The sequence below is a fragment of the Antrostomus carolinensis genome, unplaced genomic scaffold, assembly GCF_000700745.2.
Source record: "Antrostomus carolinensis isolate BGI_N321 unplaced genomic scaffold, ASM70074v2 scaffold74, whole genome shotgun sequence".
NCBI classification, from domain to species: Eukaryota; Metazoa; Chordata; class Aves; order Caprimulgiformes; family Caprimulgidae; genus Antrostomus; species Antrostomus carolinensis.
In genome coordinates, this window is record NW_010312584.1 from 1 (window position 1) to 11,525 (window position 11,525).

Sequence of the window (11,525 nt, forward strand, 5' to 3'; positions counted from 1 at the left end):
GGCGGCCGCCCCGCACCGAGGGGTGACAGTCGCCTCGGCCCGGCGGACGCGCTCCCCGGGAGCGTGCCGAGGGTTTAAACACCGACATTAAATGCACCGGCGGAGCCGCCTCCCGCCAGCGGGGTCTCGCCGCGGCCGTGCCTGGCTCCGAAGCTGTCACACAGATCCTCACTGGCCTTCTCAAGCTCGGCCTTGGTTCACGCTTTCACAAATCTAGTTACTAAGAAAATATGTGAATTTATAAGAAATGGAATGACCTTTGGAGCACTGTCATTTCTGTACCTGCCTCCCTGTGACGTTTGCAGTGCTGCCTTTCTAATAATAACTTATCTTTGTGCCTGAGTTAATTTCGCTGCAATCACAAACGTCTTGTAACTTCTTCGTGGTTACATCATCTTTGGGTTTTTTTACTATTTCCTTACTCATCTTGAGCTTACTGACAGACATGTCTTGCGAGTACTGCATGCAGATGAACTTGTATAGCAAAGCGCTTGACATATGGGGTGTACATGTATCATGCTTCATGGAATTTGAGTAACTCAAACCCACTTCAAGCCACAAAAATTCATAGTTTTTTTCTTTTTTTTTTAAGATTATGTCAAAGCATAAGGGTTGACTACTTCCTAAGAGACAGGGAACTAGGGGGACCCACCAGCCAGGGACGGTTCTACAACCCGTGGCCAGGGAGCAGGCCAAGCCAGGGCAGGAGCAGAGCTGGTGGCAACCCAAAATCCAGATCGCTAACCTGTTTGTGATCAACAGGCAGGTCTGAAGTCAATCCATGGCTCAGGCTCTGGCTTATAAGCAAGCACAGGTGGGGCTGCAGCTGAGCAAGTAACCAACGTTGCTGCACTGCTAGGGAAGAGACTGACAGCCCTGGACTAAGCTGAGATGGAGTCCCTTGGGCAGAGGCTGTGGGTGGGGGTTCCAGGTGAAGCCAGTCAGGACCATGATGGCCTATAAGTCCTCTTGAGGCCCTGACAGGTGAAATTACTGTAACCTACTCTGTAATTGTCCAAATCAATAGGGAGTATTGTTACCCTTACTAGGAAACTCTTCTCAGTATGGGGACAACTTGGGACAGAGGCCAGGCCCACACTAGAGGTGAGTGTAAATCAATCTGTTTCCCCCAGGGCTTTTGGCTACTAGGGCTGGGCAGATGGGTTACTGCCAGGTCTGTCTCTGCTGAAGAAGAGTTGGACCCATCACCTCCTGGACTGTGCTGGTGACAACCACTTCTGTCTCAGCGTTTCTAGTTCCTACTCTGGCCCCTCACACTGTAAATGACTTGCTAGGGGCAGTGTCCAGTTTTGATATTAATTCCTACCCTCCAGTCACTTCAGAACCCTAAAAATCTCCTAATGCTTCTGCTGAGAGCCCTGTGTGGAGCTGGCATGCCACTGCACCAGGAGGTCTTGGCAGGCACTGCAGGGCCATGGTGGTGACACCTGCATTCTCCTGCTTAAAACTGGCTACTCCATGGGGTCTCAGGGAGGTAAAGATGGTGGGGAGAGGGCAAGCAGTGGGATATTTGCAGGGACAAGCTCTCTCTGGGCCTGACCAGCACTGGTCTTCTCTGCTCCATTTGGTTTGGGAGTTGGGTGTTATGCTGGGCAGCCTGGCTTCTTCTGCTGCCTGCCACAGCCGGACTTGGGTTGAGGCTGCAGCTCCTGGCCTGGTGGGCTACCCCGTACCGAGCCTGGGCTTCAGCCAGAGCCCCATCTGGCCCTTCAAATGCCGTCAGCTTCCATGCACTGACAGAACTAGGATGAGAGATGGGAAAGGGTTATGTGGTTCTTTTAGTGCTGTCAAAGCTCAAACCAGCAAATTCATCTGGCAGCCTGGAAGTGGTGTTTCTATAGTGTTGAGGCTGCCTCCAGCCGAGAGCCCAGCAGAGCTGGTAATGTGAATACAAAGCCATGGAGGGGAGCACGCTGTGTGCACCCTGCCCACCCTGCCCCACTGCAGCTGCGTCCCACCCCTCTGCTCCCCGAAAGGCGCATTTCCCTGCAGCTGCAGGCACCCAGGGTGGGTGGCCAGGCCCCAGAGCAGAAGCCCAGCGCCCCAGCCCTCCCAGCCTCCTGGGGCACTTGGGGAACAGCACTCGATTGCAGCTGCATAAAGAGCTGAGGAGATGGGCTGTCCCCACCAGCTCCCATCTCTCCCTTTTTGCTGAATTCACTTCAACTCACATGCAGATGAGGAGGCTGATTTGCTACAGGAAAAAAATCACCTCTCTGGGTTTCTCCCTAGATGCGCTAGGAAGAAGCATAACTTGCCCATCCCTGTTTGTCCAAGCTTCCAGGAGTGCTGCAAAAGACCCTTACAGCTCCTGTTCTCAGTTCCTGCAGCCCCATGGGCTTGCGACAGATCCCTGAAGTCCTACAGCCTTTTCTTGCAGGGAAACTTCACACCAGCCTTGCAGATCTTCAGCAGTCCATCAGCAAACCCCTTCAAGTATAACACTATGGCTCAACAAGGACCTCCACAACCTTCCTGACTTCTTTGGATATAATTTTTCTATTCTATCTTCTTTCCAATTTTGTATACACACACCCAGAAATTAGTCGCATTCCCGGAGAAAACAAAACCAAACCTGCTGCATTTTTCGTAAGTTGTATGAATTTTGACTGCTGAAAATTTGAATTCTTTCCAGCTCATATTGAAGGCATAGGAAAGTTGGCAGCAAGCACTGTCTGTTCATCCATCACTGAGGGAGTTTTGTTTGCTTTTTTTCTTTATAAAAGCATTGTGTCCTTGGATATTTGTTTACTATATATTTGGTTTGTAGAGCAGACATATATTTGCTATAAATCACTATATAAACCAAATATAATAATAATAATACAAAAAAACCTTGTTCTCATGAAGAATTATACAACAGTTCAAATGGTTTGAAATACTGAAAACATCTTTTAATTGTAGCATTCTATACAAACTTGGGTAGATACAGAAGTGGTCACGACAAAATGTGTTCTTATTGCCTGAAATTTTTCACAGAAATAGAAACATTGACAGCAAGCTTACTGACATCCAACATGATGAGATATCTTTAAACTTGCAAAATGAATAGACACAACAACACTCTAAGTAGTTTGTACGTGTTTGACTGTCCTTGAAGTCCTACTACTTATATACCAACCGCAAAATACAAAGAACCAAGATTAAAATTTTTAATGCACATCACATAATAATGTAAAATTAAGCACAAAAAAGGTAAACAAAGTGTAATTCTGAAAACACACTATTTTTTCACCTAGGGCACTGACTTACTCCAAGAATGATTTCCTGTATAATTGTGTTTTAAGTGAGGCACGCGTTTTGTTTTCTGCACAGGACATCAATATCTGATGGAGATACAAGAATGCATGGTAACAAACAAAGGGAAAAGGAATGTAATCACAAGTGGAACTCAAACTCCATGCCAGTGTTCTTGCAGCTCTAAGCAAAGCTATACATAAAATATGCTACAAGCATTGTTCTCAAAAAGTCCTTGGCACTTTTCCTCTGATAATCTTTCTTTCAGTTTTTAAAAAATTGAGAAAATTACATTTCCTCACCTATATCATAAGGCAAAACTATAAATGCAACTACAAGGACAAGTTACCAAAAAAAACCCAACCCCAAACCCCCCAAAAACCCTGCCAGGCCATCACCCCTGAACTCCATACTCCTGGTGAAATAATATCAGCCTTCCTCTTCATCACTGTCTTTCATAGTAATGCCCTGAAGTCCTCCTGCATCCGTGACTGAGACTGTGGCCTCCTCTACGGTCAGACGGCTGTGAACAGTGTCGTAGGTTTTACTGTTCAGCGTTCCCTCCAGCACACCTTGCAGTCTGAAGTCTCGGTAGGTTTTCTGTGGCAAAAATAAAACATCCTGAATTGGACTGGAGCAAGCCTGAGTCACCTTCCACCATACACTGGCCATTTCTAGCATGCCAACGGAACAACTTCTTTCCTCCTGCAGTTAGGGACGTATCATCTGGAGTATGATAAAAGATTTTGTGGTCCCAGTTTCTGGGCTGCATGAGATTTCCATAAACTCTAGAGAGTCCACAAGCCATACTTTGATGGTTGTTCCTTTAAGAGATTGTGTTTTGTAGTACATTTAGGTAACTGGAACCCAGATTTGTCAGTAACTTCCATTTATCTTATTTATTCAATAGGAAACCAACAAAGAATTTTTCTAACTGCATACTGAAATGTGAATTTGGCTACAGGTAGTTCTGTCATTTCACAAAAAATGTAAGTGTCTGACTCTTCACCCATAATATGATTTTTATTTGCATTTGTCTTCACATTTCTGTGCCAAATATGGAAAAATACATTCTATAATGTAAGTTTTTCACAGGTGACTGCTTCAGTCAATTAATTTACATTCTGTCATCCATGATGACTCAAATTTACATTTATCTTTTTTTTCTTTCACTTGAGAAAGTTTTGTTTCCTTGGTATCCAGCCTTCCTATGAACCAGCAGATATGACTTTTTTCTTTGACTTTCTATCAAGTAAGAATTCTGAGTGAAATTGTTTTATTAATTGATGTTATGTTCAAGTGAGCATACAGAAAATCAGCTACTCTGTCTTCCTTATTTTAAAGTTATATCACATTTGAAATAACCTTTCCCAAAATTAGTCTAAAAAGCTTAAGAAGGACAAGTTGAACTTCTTAGTTTATTAATTTTGCGTGAACTGTTACTATGAGTTCCCATGCTTATGGAACAGACTATGGCAAAAAGAAAATGGAAAATAATTAAGGACTATCAGGTCCATTCCTCTGCTGAGGGAGACCGTGCACAACCCTTAGAGAAAGAAAAGAGAAAAGAGCTGATCTTGTTTCACTCAATAGTTCAGAGAACTGCAAAAGACACCTCTTAAAATGGGCAACATCCAGCTGAGAGAATTTTTTCTGCCACTATCTACAATGATTATTTAAACTTTGTTTGAATCACTGGAACCGAGATTTATTTGACTTTCATAGGTCAACTTCAGAGCCAATAGATGCATCTTATGTTTTGCTCACGCACTCCTGCGAGTACCCTGCCTGGTCTTTCTCAAGTGTCATCATTGCATTCCCTTTTTATAACACTGTGCATTTGGTTTGCTTTCATGCTGCTAACAGGTCCTACAGCAATTTATTTCAGTTTTACATTGTATTTCTCCCATTCTCAGACCAGCACTCTGGGGTTCAGTCATTGCTCTTCTCTTGACATACATTTGCAGGGTAATAATGTTCACTTCCAAGCTTAATTTTTAATTTCTCTGTAACTTTCCTCTTGGTCCTCAACCCTTCTTTAGTCACATCCCTCTGCACGTGTCTCAGACATCTAATGATATCTTTATGCCATCATCCTCAGTCTTGGCTTTAATGGGAACAAACACTGTTTCTTCTTCTGGTCATTCTTAATAATGCTACTGCCTTTGCTGCATCCAAACATGGAAGAATCAACTATTTCTTACTCATCCTATGTCCCCTAAAAATGACCTCCTACTTCTTTTCTTGGAATATTTTCAAGAGGGCAAAACAGGCTCCAAATTTTTTCCAAAAGCAAATGGAAAAGTGCCTCCATTCACTTTAGAGTTTAGAGGATCTGTGCTTCTCCATGGGCCTTTCCCCAGCTGGGCTGCGGCAGTGAAAGCTTCTTATGATATTCTAACTGAACCATCATTTCTTATTTCCCAGCAGCCTCCTGTTTGCTGAGTTCCTGTTTTACCAGTTTTATCTTTTTCACCCACCAAAACACAGGTGGGCAAGATTTTCTATCTTCCAGTACATTGACCAGAACCTCCATGATTGACATAATCTTCTTCAATCTCCTGTATCTGCAGACAGTGCCTTGGAATAACAGACTTGGGATTTATGTGCAAAGCAAACCAGGTGTATGGGCACAGAAAGGCTACTGCCATAACCAGTGTGTTCCCATTGCCACCAGGAGCCTACTGCTTTTGAACAAGGCTTATCACTCTGCCAGGCTGCAGAAGGAAAGCTGGTTGACAGTGCTGCTCATTCACCTGAACTTCAGTTTTGTACAAGTCACAGAATGACAGAATTGTAGAGGTTGGAAGGGACCTCAGGAGATTATCTAGTCCAACCCACCTGCCAAAGCAGGTTTCCTACACAGATTGCACAGGAAAGTGTCCAGGTGGGTTTTGAACATCTCCAGAGATGGAGACTCCACAACATCTCTGGGCAGCCTACTCCAGTGCTCCAACACACTCACAGTAAATAAGTTTTTCCTTAAGTTTGTGTGGAATTTCCAGTGTTCCAATTTTTGCCCACTACCCCTTGTCCTGTCACTGGGTACTACTGTCCACTCATCTATCCCATACCTTCTAAGCTTTGCTACAAGGATGTTGTGGGGGACAGTATCAAAAGCCTTGCTGAAATAAAGGTAGACAACATCCACTGCTTTCCCCTCATCTACCCAGCTGGTGATGACATCATAGAAGGCTACCAGATTGGTCAAGCATGATTTCCCCTTAGTGAAACCATGTTGATTACTCCTGATAACCTTCTTTCCTTCCAACTGCTTAGAGATGGTATCAAGTATGAGCTGTTCCATCACCTTCCCAGGGATGGAAGTGAGGCTGACTGGCCTGTAGTTGCCCAAATCCTCCTTCCTGCCCTTTTTGAAGATTGGAGTGACACTGGCTATCCTCCAGTCTTCAGACACCCCTCCTGTTCTACAAGACCTTTCAAAGACGATAGAGAGTGGATTAGTGATCATTTCCACCAGCTCCTTCAGCACATGTGGGTACATCCCATTGGGGCCCAAGTCCCTTCCTTTAATCTCCTGGGTTGTATTTAACTGGTATAATTTAGTCTGCCCATTCCTCGATCTCACTGGACACAGTTTTTAGATCCTATAACATTTTTTTCCTCCCAGAAGATGATTACCTTTGCTTGGGAAGAGCTTTAAACCTTTCAATGAGAAATAGCAAACTGCTTTTGCTGTTTTGGCACATAATATAATGAAGAGCCAAATCCTGTTCCCAGAGAAAACAGTTAAGGTCAGAAATAGCAAAGGTGAGCTTGGGTGGTTCAAGGAGCTGTGATGCCATCATTATTATAACTGTTTTCTTGCATCTCTCTCTCTCCTTTTTTTTTAATTTTTTTATTTTTTTCCTTTTAGCCAGTGAATCCTGAGTTGCAGTTGCAATTCTGGTGTCCATGAGTTAAAATGCTTCTGACTTTGCAGCTTTGCATTAATTTAATGAGAAAATATTTTGAAGAAATCAAGGTCTCCCTTGACAACAGGTGCTTCTTATTCCACATTTATACCAATAACAAGAATGTTCAGAGTTAAACAAGACAGAATTAAAAGGAAAAAAATCTGAAATGGCTTTCTGTCTCCTGCCTAAGGGTATTCACTAAGATCTGAAAAGGAGTTAGGAGAAAACTTTCTTTTATGGTAGGTTAACCCATAATTGCCTATTGCAAGGTATTTTACACTTTGCTTAGAAGTGTTTGACACTGGGCAGTGTAAATGACTGAGGACTGGACTGGAGGAACTGTTATTTCTATTGATACTTATCCTGGAGTGCGAAAGATTAGAAAATGTTGTCTAATATATTGAATATTGTTTTCCAATTTAACCTGGTAATCACATGCGCATAAAAAAGAAAATAGTTGCTTTTTAGGAGTGGGAAAAATGGAGAAAGAATGCTATTGGGATTATTAAGGTAAAAAATAATCAGTAATATGACAAATAGTAAATTATTAGGAATACCATACAGCAGTAATCTGTTAAAATTCCTTGGAACAATTTTAATTGTCACCGAGTCCAGAATGGATGACAATTACTAGTGCACATATAATTAACATTGGAGGTTTTAATAAATTGTTTTTCTTCTGAAATCTGCTACAACTGTGAAAAAAAAAATCCCAACCAAAAACTAAAGTAAAGTTCACAACTTTATTCCACCTGTTTAAACTTTTATGGTGATCTATACTTATCCATGTTAATACTGATCACTTTTCTCTCTTCACTATGCAGTCTAAACACAAACACATTTTATTTACCTTCACTATCTTGATGAGAGTCTTCAGCTGGTAGATGTGAAGCTGAAGGTCTAATCTATCACCCAACCACATGCATATGACTTTCATGGAGCTGCTATACCATTGCTGAAAAGAAAGAAAAAAAAAAAAGCCAAACAACCCTGCAGTATTCATTTAACAGATTTGGTAATGAGAGGTAATGAAACACTTTGAAATGATCACAGACAAGCACTTGAAGTCAACAATGATATAATTTCCTGTTAAGAGAATTGCATGGGTCAGTAGGAAATCAAATAACTTGACCCAGACTGTTCTTTACATGAATTAGCAACTGCCATTTTATCTTTCAGTTACAACATTTTCAAGCAAAATAGCGTTATGCACTTTGCTATCTGTCAGTAAGAATGGATATTAAATACACAATTACATGAGAGAATTTTGACAGCTAAAACAGCAAGGGGAAAAACACAGGTAGGGAGGGTATCTTGAGAGACATTTTGCAATACCTAGATTTTCCAATCCAAACAGGAAAACAGCATCAAATATAGAATATAGAACATCTTGCTTTTTTCTTTTAAATCACTTCTTTCTTAAGAAAAAAAAATTAGAAATCCATGAAAACTATTTAAGTATGATCAAAACACCACTCCACCCCTCCCAAAATAAACACAATAAGGTTTTATGTTAATTACTAACTATAATTACAGCCTACCTTATTTCCTTTTTGTGTCTCAGGCATGGGTATGTTTTCACTCAAAGCTTCACAAATGGATACGGTAAGAACAAGCTCTCTGCTGTTGGTGTCTATGTTACCGGAAAAAATGCCCAGATCCAAATAGCTACTGTAATAGTTCTTTCATGTTAACTGGATTAAAAGAGATTTCACTTAACATAGTAGTAGCAGTTTTCCTCCCCCTCCTGTAAAATGCTATTTTACAGGATGTCATTTAGTCAAATTGTAAAAAGGGAGAGGTTTTTTTTCATTTTAGCAGTGAGAGATTAAAAGAGTTTGTGTCGTAGCTCTGTTTCTAGTCTCTTTACCCACAAGGAAGAGGCTTAAATTATTTTCTAATGTAATTTCCTGTGTCTTTGCAAAATACACAGATATGCAAAGAGAGGAAACACTGTGCATATTTGAAAATGCATGTTAGGCAAGGTATACATGGTGAAGTAACTCAAAGGAAGGATCTAACATGTCTTGTTAGTCACCTCTACATTAACAAATAAAATAAAATATATATTGAAAAAAATGAAGAAAAAAACAAAAGACAAAAATAGAATTCTTTCATCAAAATGTAAGCTCTTTGGAAAAAGCTTTAAAGACATAAATAAATATATGTAAATACTTCTTCCTTACAAGAAACAGTCTCATCTTACTGTAACTATCAGTTTTAAGATATGTTTGAAATAAGATTTTCAAATAATAATGGCTTCCATTTATTTTGTCTAATGTGTTAAAATGTATTTTAATTATAAATAATTGGAAATAAATTACTTTTACATTTTTTAGATTTTCTCCTATTAATTTACTATTTTATAGAAGTGAAAAAGATAGCTGCACATTTCATAAAAAGTAGTTTGATTTATTCAATAAAATGTGAGACTGATTTGGTATCCATACAATACTGGGGTTTTATCTCTGAATGGTATTCTTATACTATTTACATTATTTCACCCCAAACATGCATGCTGGTTTTGATTTCCTTTACAAGTATCTGCAAAATATTTTTAATGTGACAGAGTTGTTACTAAGTGGCAGCTGTAAACTATGTGACAGGTGTTGTATGTATACAGATGTCTAGAAAATAAAGTACAGTTGAGCTTATTCACTCAGGGAACTCTATTGATCTAATAAGCATAAAAATTCATATGCCAGGCATTCTACGCAGAATATGTATTGTTATTTGCAATAAGACGAGCCCAAGTATTATGCTATCACTCAGACACTACAGTTGTTAATCTTTAACATAATCATGGTAAAAAGAATGATTTTAGTAGCGGAGTTTTCTCAAAAATGATATTCTTCCATTAAAAAAAATCCAATAAGACATCCACAATATATTTGGTTTGTATCAAGCAGAAAGTAGAAGGGGCTCAAACTTGCTCACATGAACAAACTACAGACAGGATTGAAAATTCTGTGATCGGTTTCCCCATGCAACACCACTGAATAGTGCCTGATCACTTTGAATAGACCCAGTCCCTGTTTTCTGGCAAAACATGTGTTTTCAAGCCCAGCTAGATAATTAAGATGGATGCAGTAAAAATTAGACTCTCCGTGCATATCTGTGATATGCTTACATGCACTGAAAACAAAGCTAAGAAATAGGAGGGAATTAATTTTGCTTCTCAGATTTGTGAATGAAAACAATATAATGTTTTCCTGACTAGTTTTGGTATGTTAAACTTTCAGTAGAAATGTTTAGTTTGGTGATTGTGAAATGATACTGCAGTACTTGCTCCTCTGTTTTCCTTGTTCAGAAAAAATATGATTGCTATTGTATTAGAAAAAGATACAGTCCTAATTTGAATTGTCACAGAATTTTTAATAAAATCCCATCCAGTATATTTTTAGACTCCTCCTAGAGGTACTTGTGGATAGGATTCCTGTTCACTATTGGCCTTACACCCACTAGTTCTGAGCACTTAGTACAGGCTGAAGCTGCATAAGCATAAATCTGCTGGACTTCATTAGAAGAAAAGTAAATACATCCCGATTGCTTCTTTTGGAGCCTGTTAAAATGCACAGCACTGCAAATGCCTCTCAGAGGTGAAATCCAAGGCCACATATTTTGACAACCGTGAGCATGTTATAGAGGCAGGGATGCATCTACTGTGACTTATGGGAATCTATTGCAAACTCAAAAGCTTCAAAGATTAGATAATGCTTCTGAAGTTACACAGTTTTTAAGTATTAATAATTTAAATAAAAATCATTCTAACTGTTTTAAGAAAAAAACACTTTCCCGTTAGTAACAATAGCACTGAAAGGACAATGCGACTCTTGCGGATGTCAATGATATGGCATTAGTGCCATATTCTTTGCTGTCATCTGTGCAAGAATAAAGCAGTAAGTGTTTATTATACATTTTTTTTTAACATCAGCACATAACAGCAGCCAGCCACTTTAACAAAAATACGTTTGCCTCCCTGTTTCTCCCCCTCTTTTTATTCATAGCTCATCCAGCTCCTGTAAGGGCACGCATTACTCACTTCATTTTCCTGAGATACCTCTTTTAAAGTAAAAAAATAAGAGAAAAGGAAAGGCTAGGGTTGACTCTGTGAGACCCCTGTATTTATTCACACTTATTGTGCATGACTGTAGACTGGTAAATCATATTAGCAGCCCGTCTCCCCATCAAGCTGCTACTTGCTTTCCAGCCCTGGGAAGGTTCAACAAATCAACAGGAGCACGGAAAACAGAACATCAGTCTAATCTAGTGTTTAAGGTGAAGTTTTCAAACCCAATCTAAGAAGATCTTTAGAGCAAGCAACAAGCTGAAGGGCTCAGAAGGTGGTAT

The 11,525-nt window shown here is 40.1% G+C and overlaps 1 protein-coding gene across 1 annotated transcript; it reads right to left on the minus strand.

The window, feature by feature from the left end:
- Positions 1–2,892: 2,892 nt before the first annotated feature.
- On the minus strand, positions 2,893–8,124 carry LOC114818534 (calcium-dependent secretion activator 2). The gene is made up of 2 exons (XM_029084753.1): positions 8,026–8,124; positions 2,893–3,858 (listed from the first exon to the last, which is right to left on the minus strand). Exons 1-2 carry the CDS (start codon positions 8,110–8,112, stop codon positions 3,688–3,690), a joined length of 258 nt encoding a protein of 85 aa, XP_028940586.1. The 5' UTR covers positions 8,113–8,124; the 3' UTR covers positions 2,893–3,687.
- Positions 8,125–11,525: the final 3,401 nt, after the last annotated feature.

Bases quoted from the DNA above. Each gene is read 5' to 3' on its own strand.
- LOC114818534 (XM_029084753.1), bottom strand. From the start codon at position 8,112: ATGAAAGTCATATGCATGTGGTTGGGTGATAGATTAGACCTTCAGCTT. The intron at 3,859-8,025 runs GTAAATAAAATG...TTTTTGCCACAG, and splicing joins CTCTCATCAAGATAGTGAAG to AAAACCTACCGAGACTTCAG.